This window comes from Penicillium verrucosum (genome assembly GCF_028828655.1).
Source record: "Penicillium verrucosum strain IBT 35672 chromosome Unknown utg000001l_segment0_segment0, whole genome shotgun sequence".
Taxonomy (NCBI): Eukaryota; Fungi; Ascomycota; class Eurotiomycetes; order Eurotiales; family Aspergillaceae; genus Penicillium; species Penicillium verrucosum.
Window position 1 is genome coordinate 4,655,059 of NW_026643210.1, and position 19,848 is coordinate 4,674,906.

General features: G+C 46.8%; 10 protein-coding genes across 10 annotated transcripts; 7 read left to right on the forward strand and 3 right to left on the reverse strand.

The window, feature by feature from the left end:
* Positions 1-92: 92 nt before the first annotated feature.
* N7516_001705 (uncharacterized protein) lies at positions 93-1,685 on the forward strand (the record flags this gene model as incomplete). Its single annotated transcript, XM_057214425.1, has 2 exons — positions 93-1,353; positions 1,420-1,685. 2 exons carry the CDS (start codon positions 93-95, stop codon positions 1,683-1,685), a joined length of 1,527 nt encoding a protein of 508 aa, XP_057076308.1.
* A 305-nt stretch (positions 1,686-1,990) lies between these two features.
* Positions 1,991-2,590, forward strand: N7516_001706 (nucleotide triphosphate diphosphatase NUDT15; the record flags this gene model as incomplete). The annotated part of the gene is made up of 3 exons (XM_057214426.1): positions 1,991-2,078; positions 2,144-2,349; positions 2,417-2,590. The coding sequence occupies 3 exons, from the start codon at positions 1,991-1,993 to the stop codon at positions 2,588-2,590; spliced, it is 468 nt and encodes a 155-aa protein (XP_057076309.1).
* Positions 2,591-3,555: 965 nt separating this feature from the next.
* Positions 3,556-5,308, forward strand: N7516_001707 (AAT family amino acid transporter; the record flags this gene model as incomplete). The annotated part of the gene is made up of 3 exons (XM_057214427.1): positions 3,556-3,941; positions 4,002-4,639; positions 4,707-5,308. The coding sequence occupies 3 exons, from the start codon at positions 3,556-3,558 to the stop codon at positions 5,306-5,308; spliced, it is 1,626 nt and encodes a 541-aa protein (XP_057076310.1).
* Positions 5,309-6,312: 1,004 nt separating this feature from the next.
* On the forward strand, positions 6,313-7,528 carry N7516_001708 (zinc-dependent alcohol dehydrogenase; the record flags this gene model as incomplete). The annotated part of the gene is given in 4 exon segments (XM_057214428.1): positions 6,313-6,363; positions 6,439-6,630; positions 6,646-6,888; positions 6,950-7,528. 4 exon segments carry the CDS (start codon positions 6,313-6,315, stop codon positions 7,526-7,528), a joined length of 1,065 nt encoding a protein of 354 aa, XP_057076311.1.
* An 859-nt stretch (positions 7,529-8,387) lies between these two features.
* Positions 8,388-8,780, forward strand: N7516_001709 (uncharacterized protein; the record flags this gene model as incomplete). The annotated part of the gene is made up of 1 exon (XM_057214429.1): positions 8,388-8,780. One exon carries the CDS (start codon positions 8,388-8,390, stop codon positions 8,778-8,780), a length of 393 nt encoding a protein of 130 aa, XP_057076312.1.
* A 433-nt stretch (positions 8,781-9,213) lies between these two features.
* Positions 9,214-11,490, reverse strand: N7516_001710 (uncharacterized protein; the record flags this gene model as incomplete). The annotated part of the gene is made up of 2 exons (XM_057214430.1): positions 9,214-11,392; positions 11,444-11,490. The coding sequence occupies 2 exons, from the start codon at positions 11,488-11,490 to the stop codon at positions 9,214-9,216; spliced, it is 2,226 nt and encodes a 741-aa protein (XP_057076313.1).
* Positions 11,491-12,142: 652 nt separating this feature from the next.
* On the reverse strand, positions 12,143-13,426 carry N7516_001711 (serine hydrolase domain-containing protein; the record flags this gene model as incomplete). The annotated part of the gene is made up of 1 exon (XM_057214431.1): positions 12,143-13,426. One exon carries the CDS (start codon positions 13,424-13,426, stop codon positions 12,143-12,145), a length of 1,284 nt encoding a protein of 427 aa, XP_057076314.1.
* Positions 13,427-14,548: 1,122 nt separating this feature from the next.
* Positions 14,549-16,232, forward strand: N7516_001712 (MFS transporter; the record flags this gene model as incomplete). The annotated part of the gene is made up of 3 exons (XM_057214432.1): positions 14,549-14,663; positions 14,717-15,211; positions 15,265-16,232. The coding sequence occupies 3 exons, from the start codon at positions 14,549-14,551 to the stop codon at positions 16,230-16,232; spliced, it is 1,578 nt and encodes a 525-aa protein (XP_057076315.1).
* A 462-nt stretch (positions 16,233-16,694) lies between these two features.
* N7516_001713 (uncharacterized protein) lies at positions 16,695-17,441 on the reverse strand (the record flags this gene model as incomplete). The annotated part of the gene is made up of 2 exons (XM_057214433.1): positions 16,695-17,135; positions 17,226-17,441. 2 exons carry the CDS (start codon positions 17,439-17,441, stop codon positions 16,695-16,697), a joined length of 657 nt encoding a protein of 218 aa, XP_057076316.1.
* Positions 17,442-18,048: 607 nt separating this feature from the next.
* Positions 18,049-18,438, forward strand: N7516_001714 (uncharacterized protein; the record flags this gene model as incomplete). Its single annotated transcript, XM_057214434.1, has 1 exon — positions 18,049-18,438. One exon carries the CDS (start codon positions 18,049-18,051, stop codon positions 18,436-18,438), a length of 390 nt encoding a protein of 129 aa, XP_057076317.1.
* Positions 18,439-19,848: the final 1,410 nt, after the last annotated feature.

The following is a 19,848-nucleotide window of genomic DNA, read 5'->3' on the forward strand; positions in this document are numbered from 1 at the left end:
TGCCCACTCTGTGGTACAGTATCGACCTTGATCTTCTTCTTCTTCTTTTTTTTTTTTTTTTTGGATCGTTCAGAACTTGTCAAATCACGATCATGTCGATATCAAACCCTCCTGCGGATGAGAAGATCACTACTGCGACAGAATCTACAGGCCCGCCCTCGGAAAAAGAAGACGTCGCAGCTTCATCCCCACAAGACGATCCAGCAGCATCATATAGCAAATTTGCCTACCCGCAACGACTCGTCATTTTCGCCGTTGCAAGCATCACAGGTCTCCTGAGTCCCCTCAGCTCATCTGTCTATGTTCCTGCAATTCCCGAAATCTCCAGGGATTTAAATGTATCCATTGCAGCCATCAACTATACGATTACAAGCTACTTACTCTTCCAAGCAATTACACCAATCATTTGGGCTTCTGTCGGCGACAGTCTGGGCCGGCGCCGATTATACATGATCATTTTGTCATTCTACGTGGGCTCATGCATCGGTCTGAAGCTAAGTAACAACTACGCGGCTGTGCTTATTCTGCGTGCGCTTCAATCTACCGGCTCTGCTTCAACCAGTGCACTCGGCGCAGGTATGATCAGTGACCTTATTCATGTCAGCATACGAGGCGGTTTCATGGGCATATATAGTGCCTTGGCTGGTTTCGGTACAGCATTCGGACCAGTCATTGGTGGTCTCATGGCTGAGTATACCGACTGGCACAACATCTTTCTTTTCCTACTCGGACTGTCAGCCACCATGCTTCTTATCATTGCGTTTTTCATTCCTGAGACCCATCGCTCTCACGTAGCGGACGGTAGCGTTCTGCTTCCGCGTTATCTTCGACCCCTCTTTCCCTTTCTTGAGCCACCTGGTATGCAAAAGGATCATCCTCTACAAAAACCTTCATTTAAAATTGATTTCATGGGGCCGATCCTCATCATGAAAGAGCTCGATGTTCTGTGTTGTATCCTGTATCCTGGGATCTGCTACACTGTTTGGCAAATGAGCATTGTCGCTGCATCCACCATCTATGCTCGTGACTATGGACTGAGCGAGCTTCATATCGGTCTCACGTACATCTCAAATGGGATCGGGTCCTTGTGCGGTAGCTTACTCGTTGGAAGGATGCTTGATCTCGACTACCAGAAGCAGCTTCGCCGGGAGTCCGAGGGCGTTGAGAATCCTCCGAAAGAAGTAAGGAGAATCGAGCATGCTCGTATTCGCGCGGTGCGCATTCCTATTCTCGTCTTTATTGCTACGACCATTGCATTTGGTTGGACCGTTCGATACCATGTTCACATCGCAGCGCCTATTACCCTGTCATTCTTTGTCGGCGGATTCGATACCTGCATTCTTGCAGCATTCTGTAGGTTTTTCTAACTTCTAACGTCTATCATCAAAATGAAGCATGAGGCTAATTATTCCATCACAGCAACCCTTATCGTCGACTTGTTCGAGAAGAAGTCTTTTGGTGCAACAGCCAGTATGAATCTGGCGCGTTGTCTCCTCTCTACAGCCGGGACAGCGGCAATCGAGCCTATGATTCAAGCAGTTGGTACCGGGTGGGCATTTACCATCCTTGGTCTCATTTGTTTGGTGACTTCCCCGCTTGTCTTCGCTGAGTACCAATTTGGGACTGCATGGCGCGACGAAAGGAAAGCAAAACTTCAAGCCGAAAAAGGGACCGAGAGCTCATAAGAGATGTTTAGTTAGATCTAATATATAGAACCGGATCATTAGAGTAAACTTCCAATAGATTAGACGCTTCGACTCCATCTCATCTCAATTAAAAGTTAATTCCAGTATCGTTGTGGCATTGGATAATCATCAGGCATGAATAACGTATGTACGGTAAGTATTCGAGAAGCCCCTAGCATGGCCCTTGGAAGTCACATGGCGTAATCGTTATTCGTGATTAAAGCATTCTCGCCCTGCAGACCGCTTCTTTTCCTCTTGAACGGACCCGAACAGAGGCAGACACACGTCTCCTCTCAGATTTCAATATGAATCCCCGGGTTGGAGTCGGTGTTTTTGTCTTTAACAAGGAGGGCCAGGTGGTCCTCGGCAGGCGAAAGAACAGCCACGGTGCCGGTAGGTTGTCCGTACTTTGTGTGACTTTTGTGTTATGGGGATATCTGACCATACCATTCTCTTAGGTACCTGGGCTTTCCCTGGAGGTCATCTTGAATTCGGGGAATCGTTTGAAGACTGCGCGACACGAGAAGTCCTTGAAGAGACTGGCCTGAAGGTCTCGGACGTTCATTTCCTTACGACAACGAATGACGTGATGGTCGATGATGGAAAACACTATATCACTATTTTCATGGGATGTACCGTTTCTGGGGACACTCTCGAGCCTCAGGTCAGTAATCAGAGAATATTATTGTGCCTCTGCCTATATCGGAACATATCTGACTGATGCTTTATAGTTGCTGGAACCCGAGAAGTGCGATCGGTGGGAATGGGTGACTTGGGAAGAGATCCGCTCATATCTGAGTCCGATACACAGTGATGGACCGAAGGCAGGTCGCAAGTTGTTTCTGCCACTGGTGAATCTCGTCAACCAGCGACTGGGATTCTACCCAGGTGCCAGTCGTGGATAAAAGGGTGCCATTCGCATCCAGGCGTTTTTCTCTGATTCAAATAGATAGAAGTTCATCGAATAAATCATGGCCGCAGATTGGTATAGTTTTCAATTTAGCAATAAGGACTCGATAATAAGTTCAATTAAGGCAGAATCACGGGGATAATCCAGTCCATAACGGCATAGTGTTACTTTGAATATGATAGCTAGACGGGAAATGGTGGGATAATATTTTGGAGTAGTTGAAGAGTTGAACCCCCTAATTTGGAAGTTTATATAAGCCTATTGGCTGCTGCAGGCGCCCTTAGCCTCTTGCTGTTTCTCGATTTAGTGTACTTGGCAGGCAATATGTTACCAATTGTAGGAATGTCGCTGCTTTTCCTAACCTCTTTCCGTTCCGATTCACGCTGGGCCCGGACGTTCTCGTGAGAAGAGAGGGGGAATAGGTAGGCTTTGCCCTATATCGTAGCCATATACAACTCATACATACACATTTAGATGTACGAGTATTACTAGGTTTATCTTCACTAACTAAATAGTTTGCTTGAAGCTTATCAAAGCATTCGGGTCATTACCCCGAGATGTTCGGATATTGCGCCGTTGATCCTTCACCTCGGTACTAGCTCCGAGTACCTCTATCAAGGGTGTTATAGCATTTCCGCACCCATTCTAATACCTAAAATATACTGATAAAGGGCTGCTATCCAATAAAAAAAAGCTGATGAATCCTAGTAATTTCAGTAAGTAACCGATTTCGGAACGTTGTCCCATTGTATTTCACGAATCGGTCGTTCCCCGACGTTATCAGAAACGATAGTAACGTATCAAAGAACATAAGGGAAAACAATATCCTGAACCTTGGCTAGAAGGAATACAAGGTATACCCCTCATTTGGAGAGTATAAAAACCATCTTTTGTTCCAAAGTGAAACAATTTCTAACCTCTTTTTCAATTTCACTCCCAAAAAATAATTGAATCTACACCATGGACAACATCTCCCATGCGAATGGCTCTAAGGGCCTCGAAGAACAGGGGTTACAGGACTTCTCTGTGCCATCGGAGAAGGTTGATCTTGACGTTGGCCAGATGAACGAGGGGACAATGCTGCACAAGGGGCTACATGCACGCCAGATTACCATGATTGCCATGGGAGGAGCTATTGGAACTGGTTTGATTATTGGAACTGGACAAGGCCTTGCAACAGCTGGACCAGCCTCAATTACGATCTCCTATGCTATTGTAGGATTTGTTGTTTATTTGGTGATGGGTGCGTTGGGGGAGATGGCAACTTGGATTCCAATGGCAAGTGGTTTCACTGGTTATGCTACTCGATTTTGTGACCCTTCGCTTGGATTTGCACTTGGATGGAGGTATTTTGATGATTCCTTGACTTCTGTTCATGAAGGTTTTGCTAACAATAGCAACTACAGTTACTGGCTTAAATATATTGTTGTCACTCCAAACCAACTCACCGCGGCTGCTCTTGTCATTCAGTACTGGGTGCCTCGAGAGCAAGTTAATCCCGGTGCTTTCATCGCAATTTTTATGGTCGCAATCATCATCGGTAACTACTTGGGTATTGAGTTTTTTGGGGCATTGGAGTTTGTCTTGTCCAGCGTTAAGGTTGTCGTTATGATTGGTATTATCATCCTTTGCCTTGTGCTGGCCCTTGGAGGAGGCCCAGATCACGATCGAAAGGGATTCAGGTACTGGAAGAACCCCGGTGCATTCAAGCCCTATATGGCGGAAGGCGATCTTGGGAAATTCCTTGCCGTATGGGCCAGTATGGTCACAGCTACCTTCGCCTATCTTGGAACCGAGCTGGTCGGAATCACCGTCGGCGAGGCTGTGAATCCTCGGAAGACAATCCCCCGTGCCATTCGACTGACCTTCTGGCGGATTATTTTCTTTTACGTCCTATCGGTCTTCCTGGTTGGACTTAATGTTCCATACAACTCACCAGACCTGCTATTTGCAAACAAGAAGAAGACCTCAGCATCAGCATCGCCTTTCGTGGTCGCCATCAGCTCAGCGGGCATTCGGATCCTCCCATCCATTTTCAATGGATGTATATTGATTTTTATCCTCTCGGCCGCAAACTCAGATCTGTATATCTGCTCTCGAACGATATACAGCCTTGCAGTCGAGGGACAGGGCCCCTCGCTTTTTAGCCCGTACGAATGCTCGCGGAGTTCCTTTCTTTGCATTGGGCGCCTCCTCAATCTTTACTCTCCTCGCTTTCATGAACGTCAGCAGCGGAAGTGAGACGATTTTCAGTTACTTGGCCAGTTTCGTCACTATGTTCGGTCTTCTGGTTTGGATCTCTATCCTCGCCAGCCACATATTCTTTGTCCGAGCGCGGCGAGCCCAGGGGGTGCTCGATTCAGCCCTGGCGTACACTGCTCCCCTAGGTATACAAGGGTCGTACTTCGCGCTCGCGTTTTGTGTCATAGTTGCACTGACAAAGAACTTTTCGGCTTTCATACCTAATAATCAAAGCTACGGGAACTTTGATTACAAGAGCTTCATTACCGGCTATCTCGGAATTCCTATATATCTGGGTCTTTATTTTGGCCACAAGGTTATTCGGAAGACTCGCGTCGTGCACCCCAAGTCTTGTGATCTATACAGTGGAAAGGATAGGATTGATCAAGAAGAAGCTGAGTATATGGTGACCAATATGTCTTCTAGTCGACCGAAAACTCTCTTTGGGCGGTTGATTGCTATATTATTCTAAGGGAACATTTTCATTATCTACCTACAACTACAACACCAGCAGCCAATTGACGGAACTTGATGGAAAAAGAAGTAAGGTGTTGATAATAATGTACACTGTAGAAAGAGAGGAGACAATCTTCTGTCTGTGCCTTGCATATTTCAGTGTTAAGAACGTTTAACAATCTCCCCAAACCTTTTATTTGGGCCTGGAGAAGAAATTCGCCCAAAACGCCCCTTGACGTCCCGGTGACTTTCTACCCCAATACGATTGGTAAGCGGAAACATCCGATCTCAGTTTAGCGTTTATGGAGATCGGCCAAACTATCCATGGATATCTTATATAATCGATTATATCATCCATGAATCTGTTTGTAACGGTATTGGTGTCTGAAAGTTTTGGATGTTATCTACATTAAAGCTGGCAGAAAATAAAGATACCTGAAGTACCATAATATAGCACTTAAGTAATTAAAGTATTTGAATTCTTCCAGCTCCCTTGATTATATAATATAAATTACAAAACACCTCCGGTATCATCGGCGGATAAGCCTACAATGCCAAGCCGGATGGGGGACATGTCTCCTCTTCTTGAGCGACGTTGATCTGTGAGGATATGGACTACGTACTAGTAGGTAAGAGATATAGTATTTTATTGGATGCCCATCACTTGACAGTATAATCAAAGCAAAATTATATAGCTACTAACGTCATGATGCGTTATGAGAATTGTTGCTCCGCATTTCCGACCCCATGCGAGCGTCTTCTCCGTTCTTTCTCCAGTAGCCTAGGATAGATACATCGACAAAACTCCAACTCATTATCGGACTGAGCGTCCTAAACACACTCGAGTATACTATAAACCCCTCCATGGAGAATTCTAACCCCAAATGCGGGAGTGGAGTGGAGCATAGGATCCACTCAACCGACGTGGACCCCTCGGAGTGATGTAGGTCAGGAAGGTTCTTGTAGGCCGTTAAGTTCTTTTACCAATTCGCTCAGATTTACAGAAATCACACAGAAACCATGACCCAGGAGCAGATACCAACGACCATGAAGGCGTTGAGGCTCGTGGAGGTATGTTGTCACCCCTAGTGCACTCAGTCGCGTAGACAAGTCTACCAATCAGAACTCCAGCTGATCATCACCAAGTACAACGAGAACTACCAACTTCGCAGTGATGTCCCTGTCCCGATTCCTGGTCCAGGAGAGCTCCTCATCCGCGTGGCTGCAGCTGGATTCTGCCATACCGATTACCAAGTCTACCAAGGCGCATATGGAACTCAGCTGCCGTTCACCGGCTCCCACGAACCTGCAGGCACTATCGTTAAGCTTGGCTCTGACGTACCGGGCAATTAGAAGGTGAACGATCGCGTTGGTGTGCTCAACTTTAGAAATCCATGCAACGAATGCAACGGATGCCGATGGCGAATGAAAACGTACAGCTCCTTGGATGCCCGGTATTGCGAAAACAAGACCATGAGTGGTATTCTGAGAGCGGACGGTGGCTTTGCTGAGCACATGATTGCTTCACATGATGCGCTCGTCCACTTGCCGGATAAACTGACATTTGAGCAAGCCGCACCATTGATGTGCGCTGGTGTATGTGTGTCCCTTCTACAATACAGCGGTGCGAAGACGTGAACTAAAAGAGATTGCACAGGCCACCGCATGGAATGCAGTGAAGGAAACTGGGCTACAGAAGGGACAGTCAATCGCAATTGTTGGAATCGGCGGCCTGGGTGTTCTAGCTGTGCAGTTTGCCAAATCACAGGGCTTGCGGGTTGTGGCCATTGACAATCGTGATATTGGTCTGAAGCTTGCATCAGAAGTTCCTGCTCATCTCAGACCGGACCAGGTCATCGACTACAACAGTAAAGATGCTATACAAAAAATATCCGAGTTTACGGACGGCATTGGGCTGAACGGTGCTGTGGTCTGCACTGATGATGTACCAGCAAGTGACTGGGCATTGCATCGCCTTCAGCCTAGGGGAGTCTGTATTGCTCTCGGGTTGCCAGAATCTGGCTTCAAGTTTGATGCTTTTAATCTCGTGTTCCGAGAAATTATCATCAAGGGGTCGCTACATTGCCCCGTTGAGGAAGTCAAAGTGATGATGAAAGCTGTTTCTGCCAATGGGGTTGTTAGCCATCTTACCGTCCTGCCGCTAGAGGAGGCTGAGGACATACCTGACAGAGCAGCTGCCCATTCGTTCGCCGGACGTCTGGTCGTTAAATTATAATGTGCCGATCATTGATGCATTTGACCGCAGTCCTACACTTCAGGTCACAGGCGCCTCGCCTAGTCATTGCCGTTAGAAATCTGCATTCCAAATATCATATCAAAAGGAAAAATGTTCGATTGGTTTTCTTAATCATCAATACCCCCTATAAGTTCCAATGCTACGTACTATATCTTGCCAAAGAAAATTATGGACTTAGTAAACAGGATAGTCTATCAACCCACAAGTGGGACAGATGCACATACGATCGCTATTGACTTCCAACTGTATCATGAACCCCAGGTATTTAAGAAGCACTGGACATGAAACATCAAGGTAGAAAAGAAAGCTCGATGTCAGAGTACCCAAGCATACCTTGGCGTCACGGTAGTACTAACTAACGCTCGCATTCGCATATTTAACACTTACTAATCCATTGACTATTTGAGAACAGTAGTCGCGGGGAGAGTCTTTCTTGAATTTGGATAAGAAAGAATCTTAGACAATATTATCATGGCTTGGAGTGCGAAAGCGGATGTCATAATTTTCGCGTAGTTGGAGAGAATGTGGAGATAGTTTCGTTGGAGTGAATATGGCGGTCCATTCCGAGGATTATACATAACTAGTATTCTTAAGTGGACATACTAGATGAGGGACTGATCTCCAACGAGCTGTTGATATTTGGAGAAGATAATCACGTATCTAGATTCCTAGCTAGTTAACAAATCCAAACACATTTAATGACCTACTAATTCTCGATTCACAGTACATTATCCAACTACGTCTCTTAACTCTACTTCAAATCCGATTTCAATCTAATCATCCGTTCGTTACCTCTCTCCCCGACTATCAATACTTTTCTAACACATAGATCTAGAATATGACTGCCAACCTCAAGACCGTTCCTACCGCCGAGTACGAAGCCGTGATTGCGGCTGCCAATAAGTACACAGAGGGTGTGCGCGCAGGTAGCCCCGAAATCACTGCCCAGGCATTCCACAAGAACGCCACCATGTACGGCTTCATCAGCCCTCCCAAGCCTGACATGCTTGCTGGTCCCATCGATAACCTTTACACATTCATCCGCGACAGTGGTAGCGCCCCTGCCATTAAGACCCGCAACGATGTTCTCGCCATCACCCAAACTACAGCCGTGGTGCGCATCGATATGGAAGGAGATGCCTCGGGTGCCGACTACACCGACTTCCTCACTTTTATTAAGGTCGACGGCAAGTGGCAGGTTATTGCGAAGGTTTTTCACAAGTACCAATAGAATGAGGTGGTCACAGCTGGTCAATATCTATGTCTTGCCCGGTGGTGACTGAAGCTAGGATCGCTTACAAGGTTGTACAAGCAGAATATAAATATCTAGCTAGTTACTACACCTTGATAGTAACAAACATGGCCTTACAGATGGCTACTATAGCAACCATTAAAATCTCGCCTCTTGGCAATCATGTAAATGATGCAATATTGAAAAGATATACCAAGCACTTCTCTTTGTAAGTTGTTAAGAAAGCAGCTAGGAATGTTATCTATCAATATTTTCGGGCTTGATTTGCATACCGAGTCACACGTAATGAATTATATGACTCCTAGCTTGCGAAAAAAAGACACACTTGTTACCTTGGAATACACAAGCGCAGATCTACAAGTATTGCGAATAGTACAAGATACAAATATCTCACGTAGGTCTATTTATTGGTTTATTCAAGTCTTTTCTCAAGGAGATCTGCCACGATTGATAGTGTCTCGCCAATAACACGAACAATTTCGAATATGTGGACACCTTTGAATGTCTCAGCCCATAGCCTCACTACCGTTGCTGCCATCCGACGGATACAATAACTATCCGTCTCCTTCCCTTCCAGCGTATACGCCATATCCGTTTCTCTGATGAGACTGGCAATCATTCCGAGCAGCTTTCTCTCGTCTTCCCGTAGAGAATCTAACCCCCACGCCTGTACCGCATCCGAAACCATATTTAGCCACCGACTGAGTAAAAGTGCACATTCCAGTGTACAGAGGGGGTGTTGAATGCTCCCATTCACTGATTGTGTGCAAGCGACAAATGCAATGCCAATCCGGATTGGAATACTTAGGGCGTGAATGCATTGAAGAACAGCCCGATCAACGTGCAAGGAGCGTGTGAATAGTGGAATTGAATCGTCTGTGAAAAGTAGAGCGGTAGATTTCGGATCCTGTGACAATAGGTTACGACGGGGACCAAGGTTGGCATTGAGACGGAGATACGCGAGTCTGAGCAAGGCTGCTGAGTTGAATCCGAGAGGCCCATTTGGAGAGGACGGGTCTAGTGAAGTCTCTTGTGTCGCCTCCCAAGATCTTTGCCAAGCCTGAAGAGCAGATTCATATTTTTTGACGGTATCAAGACGGATCGTATGGCTGGCTGCGGTCTGTCGTTCAAAATATATGTTTTGAATCAAGGCATTTATCAGAGCATAATTTCCAAGGGCAGAAAGGGGCTCCTCCTTATGAACGTTACGTCCGGCAATCATCTCCGCGAGAGTCGACTGAAACTGGCACTCGGTGTGGCCGTACACTTCCCTCGTGTGCTGCCATTCAGCTGCAGATGTGTTCACCCATTCCACATTACAGTGAGGTAGCGACAGTCGAATTTCATGATTCATGATCAACGGAGATACATCAAAAGCGATACTAGTCAGGTTGAGGACAATATACGCCACGAACAAAGTTCGTCGACGTTCTTCCCGACGTATCCATTGTAACCAAGCACATTTTCCAACGATTTCATCTTGCACTTGCAAGCCAGCTGCCCGGGTAAGCATCGCTAGCTGGCTTCCCATTCCTAGGGCATCTTGCGCCGCGGGAATGTCTGCCCATGTCGCCATTGCAATCAAAATGATGAGCGATTGTAATAATTGTACCTGAGGCGGAGGAATAGAGACCTGTGGATGGGACAACGTGGAGGCATAACTCTCTCGGTCGTCAATATTGTTGGGCGTATATCCAGAAATTCTACTGCTCGAGCCGTTTGATGAACCTTTTGCAATACCCGCGAGTGATAGCCGAGTACGCTGTTCAAGCTGATGCATAATGATGGCCCTTGATGCCAAATATAGCTCATATCCCTTCCTCTTCTCCAACCGACAAAATGCGCCCATTGCCATCATTGCAAGGATTAGCTCTGGTGCTAATGTCTCGATTTTTAGCGTTGAAGGATGCAGGAACGGGAAATGTTCATGAAATCCCTTAAAATATCCCTCAATATATCGGGAAACAGTATGTCTAGATGAGACGAAAAATCCCTCGGACAACACTTGATCATACGATCGAATAGCTGCTGATATTCGATCATATTTAGACAAACAAATGTTCCACGGCAAGCCAGTCTGAGTATCCACAGAGTCAAGACCTGCAGTAGACTCCAACTCATTTTGAGGTAGCCTCTCATTACGTGATGACAGAGAGTCCGGCTCCAAAGATGGCAGCCGAGATGAAAATGGCACGAAGGGCACGGGGTTAGTTTCGTTATTGGGGGGTAGGTCTCTTCCGCCTTGTTCAAATTGAGAGACGGGCACCGTAGAGCCAGGGCCAGAGCCGTTGAGTCTGATATTATCAGTTTGCCAGATTTCAGACAAGGAGTAATCTGTGTCAAAGAACGTTGCGGGTAAAAAATCAGTCATGTCGCTGCTGTTGTTCCAAAGGAGCTCAAACTCATACGTAGAGTCGGGACCAAGGCTAGTTGTTGGATCAAGAGGCATGGGCTGAGAAAAATGTGCATGATCGAAGGTTACATCAGACACAGGAGCTCTTGAGAGAGCCGAGCAGTGCTCCTCAGGTCTAGTGTCTGGGACAAGTAACGACGAGGGAGATGCATTCTGGTCGACAATTTCGACTGGCATACTGCAGTTTTCTTGATTAGCGCGGCTTTCGCCTGACTTCTAGATGACCAACCTTTCCTCTGCGATGGTTTCATCTTGGCTGATATTCATGGCCGTCATCTCAGTAGGTGACTCATGATGGCTAAGCCTACGGTGGCGCATGAGAAGATCCCTGTTTCATCGTAAGATAACGCCATTGGAGTACCTCGATTCTAACATTGAGTACCGACCGTCTAGAGAATTTCTGTCCACATTCACAAGAAAATGGCTTCTCCTGCGTATCTGGGCCATGTAAGGAACAAGTCAGGACAAAAAGGAGACAAGAAAAAACTCACGGATGGGTTCATGTCGCTGTAGATGCTCCACTCTTTTAAATTGCATATTACAGAACCTGCATGGTGACACGGAAACTTTGGGCCTTCCCCGCGCCATAATCAAATCCAGGGCGTGGAAATTGGTCTTGGATGGGCATTCATTTAGAAAAATCGAGGAGCCCATTCCCACTCCCGGGAGGACTATGAGAGAAGCACTCTCAACACGTGACTATTTAGGGGTGCCAAGTGCCCAATACACCTGGTATTGTTAAACCGTTTTATAATATACAACTACAACTATAGGCTCTTGAGTGGTATTTAGGTTAACGATAGATAATATGTTAAATAATAAAATATTACTACCTCCTATATATTCAAGATTTATAATAGGCTTTTTTAATCATCTTGAGCGATTATAGCAGCCACAAACCACTGCCGTATCCGATTAGGGGCCCTGCTCAACACGTCTTCAAGGCAAGCGCAACGGCAGTTGCAAACTCTTGCCCGTGGTAGAACAGCTCGGGGTAGCTGACAGGGAAGGATGATTGCATGGCAATAGTCGCATTCAAGCCGGGGATAACATAGATAGCCTGGTCGTACGTGCCTAGAGCAGCGAATGCGAAGTCGTCGCCCAGTTGATACTTATCGCCCCCACGTGGCAAAGTCCACCATCCGGTCTGGTATCCGAAGCTGGGAATGATATCAATAGCACCCGGTGCACGGATACCTGTACTCGTGCTGCCCTTGGCTATATTATGGAACCATCCAGCCGGGACCTTTGGCCCACCCTTGCCATTGATGTTATCGAGGATATACAGGGCAAAGCGGGCCATGTCTCCGAGCGTGATTCCCAACCCGCCATGGCCATCGACCTGTCCAGCTGCCGTGGCTCGCATAAAGCCGTCATATTGCATACCAGCGGGCTCCCAGATGTTTCTTTGGATGTACGACTCAATTGGCTCTCCGACGGCCCTCGAAACAGCAACGGCAATGACATAGTAGTTTTGATCGAGGTAGTTGTAAACTTGGCCAGGGGGGGCAGCAGTCTTGTATTGCTTGAATAGCCTAAAAACGGCTTCCGGGTCGCTTTCCAGGTAGATGTCAAAATAGTCGGGAACGTCGTCTGGCACAGTGACTCCAGAAACCATGTCAGAAATTTGGAGGAGCGAGACATTTTCGTAGGGACTGCCGACGAGTTCAGGCACGTATTTTGACGCCAAATCATTGGTCGAGATTTTCCCTGCAGCCATAGCTACGGCTAGCGCCGTAGAAGTGAAAGACTTGGTGCAGGACTGGATGACATTTTTCGAAGCAGGCGAATTGCCATATAGGTACTTCTCAACTCGAATAGTTCCATGCTGTACGACGATCAAGCCAGCCATTCCGAACTTCGCCATGAAGGAGTCGATACTCTCGAGGCTGCCATTTACATCTGCTGAGACCTCAATCAGCTTCCCCTGGTGGAGTTGACGTAACTTCGACCCGTGACGGAGTTGGATAGTCCTATTTGCGACCAGGAGCTCCTCTTCATGGCGCGTACGGATGGCGCTGTTGGCAGGGTTTGTAGAGTCCAAGCTAGTTAGGTTGAAGGTACCAATCCTGGTGTAATCGACATATGGTATTGTAGTGGGCTTGGCTGATGCAGAGGTGCTGGGCAACGATGTTGTAGACGCAGGTCCTGAAGCTGCGGCTGCATTTGCGCGAGCAAAGGCAACGAGCATGAGGGCTTTGATGAAATACATTTTAGATTTTCTGGTGATAGAAGCAAATGAATTCCCAACCTTAACAGTGAATAGAGATCGATGCTTTTAATATCCAATGGCCGGACCACTCAGTATTGATAATAGATTCATCATTCTACTCTTCCCCAACTCCAAGTCATCAGTGGGGTCATAAATTATTGCGTCTCGTATTCATAATATCCCCTGTGAAGTTAAATTTAAGAGAAGATTGTGTTACAGTATGGATAGATAATAACGATTACCAGGTTCCGTATCGGTTGGAGAAGAAAAGCCATCGGGTCGATTATCAAGATTCAACAAGCCCTTCACCATGCCTACTCGTGCTTAGACACCCCTTGTGGATCTGAGCTCAAACTTGATCCCCTCGTTGCAAAATCTCATTCGCGACTCAAATACTATGCGTAGTCTTTCGGTAGGTGTTACATTTTGTGCACTGACCTGCGGCTCCCCTCATGAGTTATTAGCTGTCGACGTCTGCTAGAAAAGCCACACCGAGATCTCGAAAAGTAGGTTACGTCCATTCTCGCCACTGCGGGGGGTCGGAGCTACTGTGGTTCTTATCATCAGCAATACGCTTTTAGGTGGTTATAATGGTACTGTATCTAAACGCCGCTCATTGGAACCTTAGTGCTTTTCTACTCTCCGAAGATAAGCGCACAGGAGAGATACTTCGTCCTGAATATTTACCCCAATGGTAAATGTTGTTTTCCTATCTTAACCTCCGCTCCGCCATCTCCGAACGGAGTCAGTTCACTCCCGTGCACAATCAATGTCCATCGAAGTTGATACTATGCATCTTTCCGCACGAACCAATCCAAATTGGTATCCCGGCCAGGGGTCGAACCGGCATACCGGAGGATTTATTAATCCTGATGTTATATAATCAAGGCTCCATCCCGACCTCAGGTCCCGGCCCCATATTACCCCGTATTTCACCCCATAGCTAGACACCAAGAGACACCAAGTTCCGTGGTGTGGAGAATCTAATGATATGTTAATCCGTAAGGGACGATCCATGGATCGTGCCCGTGGCTAGTCTTCGTTACTAAGCACCTGGGCCTTGGAGTCCACGAGTGTACTCACTCATTCTAACTTCAACTTTACTTAACTGTCCCCTCCTATATGTGGGCGCTTATCCAAAACCGGCAGATTAGAAGGATTGTCGCTCACGAAAACAGAGAAGGTCAAGTTATCGCGCTGTATAACCCCAGAGGCGACCTTGGATTTACACAGCTAGGTGAGTGGTATCCGAAGTTAGGGGAAAGAGGAAAAGCTAAGGGTCTATCGCAGATGCCGACAATGACCGCATCTGGGTGAGAGCAACGGGCGATGGCGATCCTATAAATCCGCAAAATTGGTCATTGTCATCGAGATCCAAAAACATTGCAATCTTATCACTTTTGATATTTACCCAAGCATGGGCCGGCTCTGCGGATTCTTCAGCCAACAAGCAGGCGAGCCGAGAGTTCGGCGTATCTCAAGTCGCTCAGAACCTTTCAACGGCAATGTACTTATTTGGCATTGGTTCAGGATCGCTATTTGCAGGACCGGTATCTGAATCTATCGGAAGAAACCCAACGTACCTGGTGTCAACCTTCATTTATCTTCTCTTCCTTCTCGGCTCCGGGCTTACTCCCACATTTTCCGGTCAGATTATATGTCGATATTTCGTTGGTTTTTTTTCTAGCGCGACACTATCAATAAACGGATCTAGTGTCCGCGATCAATTCCGACCAGTCAAACGCACATTTGTTTTTCCTGTCATTGCTTGGGCTAATATTGTTGGTAAGTAGGCAGAATTGACCACCCCATAAAATACTGACATAGCTGGGTTTTAGGCCCGACATTTGGCCCGATAATAGGCGGGTGGATTGTTTCTAACTCAAGCCTAGGCTGGAGATGGACAGAGTTTATTTCTCTCATCATATCAGCCGTAGCATGGGTTATAGCACTTCTCCTTCTCCCTGAAACATATTTGCCGGTCTTACTGGACTGGAAATCGAGGCAACTGCGACACTGCACTGGAGATACACGTTACGCATCCGAGCATTCTGCAAGCTCCTCTTTCTTTGGACGGGTGAAAGATATCCTCCCGCTCCCTGCGATATTTTTCGCAACAGAGCCGGTGATTGCTGTGCTTGGCTGCTATCTGATCCTCTTGTACTCCATTTTGTTTACCTTTTTATCCGGATTTGACTACATCTTCACACAAACGTATGGCATGTCTACAGGACAAACAGGATCATGTTTCGCGGCCATCGCAGTAGGTGCCACAATCGCCGCATTTGCTACGCCTTGTCTTTACATATGCGCCCGCCAGAAGACCAAATACCAGCGTGGCGCCATGGTGCCTCCCGAGTTCCGACTTTGGCCGGCGATCATTGCTAGCCCTTTCCTCCCAGTTTCGCTATTTTGGCTGGGATGGTCGAATTATACTACCGTGTCGATGTGGTCCGGCCTTTCTGCTTGCGGACTTTTTGGTATGGTTTTAATTTTCATTTATATTAGTTGCTACGAATATATCATTGATAGCTACGGGAACCGCTCTGCGAGTGCATTGGCAAGCATTACGATGTTGCGATACCTGGTAGCAGGTGGTATGGTCATGGCATCCCGTCCTATGTACGAAGGAATCGGTGTCCATTGGACGATGACCATCCTAGGTTGCGCGTCAATATTATTGGTCCCCATGCCATTACTCTTTAAGAGCTACGGTGTTCAGTTGAGACGGAGAAGCCGGTACGCAGAGAGGCCAATTAGCCGCCCAAACTCACAGCTTTTATCATCTGGGGCTATCAGTGTGTAATTAATATTTTTCTTTTTAAATACCACTTTGGAATCCCTTTGATTGTCCTCGCAAATTTGCACGGTACTTCTGAGCATTACTTAGGAGCTAGGCCCGAGGGAGCACACGTCAATCCCAGATGGCGGGATGGGCCTCAAATGTATTGAAGTGTTGATCACCTGTTACCAAATATATACTACCTGTCAATCTATCAACCGGGGGTTCCCTTTCCTATCTGTAGGCCAACCGCCCAATCGAGGGTTAAGTGAATTTGTTGAAGCTACTCGATACCAGAGAGAGAGAGAGAGAGAAAGAAGGTTGATTCCTACAAACATCCGGAAAGAGCTACCTATCTGGGTGGCCAGCCTAACACCACGGCCTGATCAATCAGGTGTCTAGCACGACACCACTACAACAGAATTAGATCGATACATAACTAAAAGAAAACAGAAAGAAAAGCGAATGCAATTTTACACGAATTCTTCACGATTCCGACGTAACTCGCTTGAGACGAATTTCTACACCTTCGGAACCGGGCGGCAGATCTGCCCCATCATCATTTTGATCGAAATACAGACGCCAAATCTCTTTACCATCGCCGATCTCGAGGTCCGCCTCCGCTTGGTCCCTCGTGCCATCTTCCGGTAACCGGACTGCCAGCCACCCCTCCCACCCCTCAAGCGTGATGCACTGCTCGTCTTTCGTCCAGTCATAGGGTCCACATATGTGACCCTCACTGTCGGGACGCCCACCCCATCGCATTTGATGCGTGCTGGAATCCAGGAACACCCAGCGCAAAGTGGGTGGTTGTTCGCCAGTGATGGTTACGACGCCAGAGGTGTTGTCAGGGGGAAAATCCGGGTGTGTATAGAAGCCGCCATTAAAAAGAGACATGGTAGAGCTGGGTTGTTTGGTGATATAAAGCTGAGATAAAAGGATAGATGGTTAGAATTCATTTTTATCTGTTTTTTTTTTTTTTCCCTTTTTGGCTTTCCGCTGCTTGATGATACTTACATTGCCGTCTCGCCCCACATATACACGGGCATTGTGAACCTGTTCGCGTTGGGTCTGAGTCCCCTTGTTGACTTCACACATAGCCACTAGGTGACATCGCTGCTTGCGTGCTGTATTCTTCCGGTTGTTCTCTTGATCACGCGTGCCTTTGGAGGCCTCATTTAGTCCCATAATGGTCGGCACCATGGCCGTCATCATGACTATCCCCAGAACCATTGTGGAAGATTTAGTGCAACGCAGGGAGCCCGTGAAAATCTCAAGTCTTGTGCGTGTGTGTGCAAGGCGTGGAAAGGCCTGTGGGCGTATAATGGCTAAGTACGGAGCTTTTCGGCGCTTCCCAATGTGGATAGCTCGATCTACTTTGTCTCCATAAGCGACGTCACCTTTTATGCAGCTAAAATAGATATTCCAAATGTTTTCAGAGCATGAACACGGAGATGACACCAAGATATGTGCAGATCTTCAAGGGATTTAGCTCCACTGTCACGGCTCAGCTAGGTGGAACTCCAATAGATCGTTCCGTCGAATAGACAATCCCTCGGATTCCCTCCCTACCGGAGCAGTCTACAACACATATATAACTAATTTTTTACCTCTCGCCTATGAGTCCTACAAGTACTTATTTCCTATTCTAACTATCTGTCGTTCTCTGCTCAAATCCTCATAACCTCCTCTCAGCCCTAACCTTTCTTAAACAAAACAATGTCATTAAGGTATACCTAAACCATCTCCTTCAACACCACATCCCCGTCCTAAATGATCATTCCTTGGCTCTCATAACATCCAATTCCTTCCCATTGCCCCCTTCACCTCATCACCGACAATGGCAAAGAAAAACAAGTCCCAAAAGGCCAAATCGGACAAAAACTCACCCACAGGCCCAAAACCAAGCCAAACCATTACCCCAAACAGCTCAAATGAGACTGACCTTCCCCCGCTACCAAATAGCGCTCCCACCGATTCCGCCACCGGCCTGGGTAACCGCAAGGGCAACCCAGCTGACGACACCACCGGCGCCATCAGCGATACTGCCGCTGGCACGCTGCCGAGCACCGGCGGCCTGACAATTCCCGGCGAGACCGTTACTGGAAAGAAGGAAGGCGAGGATGACAAAGGCAGCCTCCAGATCAAGATTCACCTCAACCTGCACGCTAAGGTCAAGCTCGAGCTGGACGCCCAGATCTACGGTGACATTGTAATCGGATTGCTATAATCATATTACATTCTAGGATTGAGATGGTTACGGTATGTATAGTTCCCGTCATATTGGCTCTCGTGCTTCGTACCTGCGTCGTGCTAGTGTCTACCCTATTTCTTATCATTGCATCTGCCATCTTACGGATATGAATCTGACAAATTATTTTAGGGCATTTGGGTTGGATCCGGAGTGGATACAATGGCCGGGAGATAATGGGTTGGGTTACGCTTGGAATGTCATAATTGTATTTAATGGACCATTTAGATTTTCATCATAGTGTTGTATTATACCTCACAATATGGTGTCTTTTCTTTTTTTTTTTTTTTTTTTGGCCTGGATGTCTACCCCGAGTACGACGGGGGTAATGTGGGTCCTTTCAAATGCAAGGTTCATGCAGCTGTTGTACGTAACATGACCTCAAGGTTTATATTTTCAGCTCGACTTTGTTTCAGCCATGTTTTGTGTGAATTCTCCCATTGGTGAGATCGTGCAGAAGTTGGGTTGCAGTTGTGGAGTGTTCAAACAGAATTGTGGATACCGCTAGCCGCTAGCTCGGTGCCCAGTAATGAGGGGGGATACAGATCGCACTTGCAAGGCAAATCGACATGACAGCTCGAATGACATTATCTTGGAAATTCTCAGGTGTCCAGGTAGACTTGAAGTTAAATTATAACTAAGGTGTGTGTACGAGATGGGTCATGGATTGAAGTTCAATGGAGTGTTAATCTCCCCAATTCGAGATCAGAGGTTATAATTTTTTTTTTTTTTTTGTATTCACATATATGTTGTATGTTGTACGTACTCCGTACTCCTTATTATATTAATGAACTACCGTAAAGAGCACCCGGGCACATAAAATGGTTAGTAATTACCGGAAATAGCCATGGAGCCCTTCCAGGCCATTCCTTTTTCTGTTCTCTCCCCCCTTTGCCCACGGACTTCTCCGGAAGGTATTCGATTGCAGCTGAGTCGATACGCCATTTTCTTCCGCTGAACCAGATCACAGAAGTATAGGGTTAGGATTTCAAGGATGATTGATATTCCATTGGGAAATGCTTGTACTAAAGAAAGGGATTGCGAACTACTCCGGCAGATCGAGAATATGGTATACACGTATAAATCCCGAGCTGAACCGCGAGAAGCTGAAGCTAAGTGGAGCTCTTTCAATAATTATGCATGAGTTTATGATGATCGGCACGCACAGACCGAAACTTGGCAAACAACCCCGTGCGAGAAATGGACGGGACTGGTCGACAAGACGTCTTGGGTTCAGATACCGAGATCGATCGACGGTTCGTCCGAATCGCACGACCACCTTCTAAACTGTGGATTACTCCATTGCACCCCCATCTCCAGGGCTACTCCGTAGGTCCACCCATTCTGTGACGGCGGGATATTATATGGTTATATCAGCCCGCCACATCC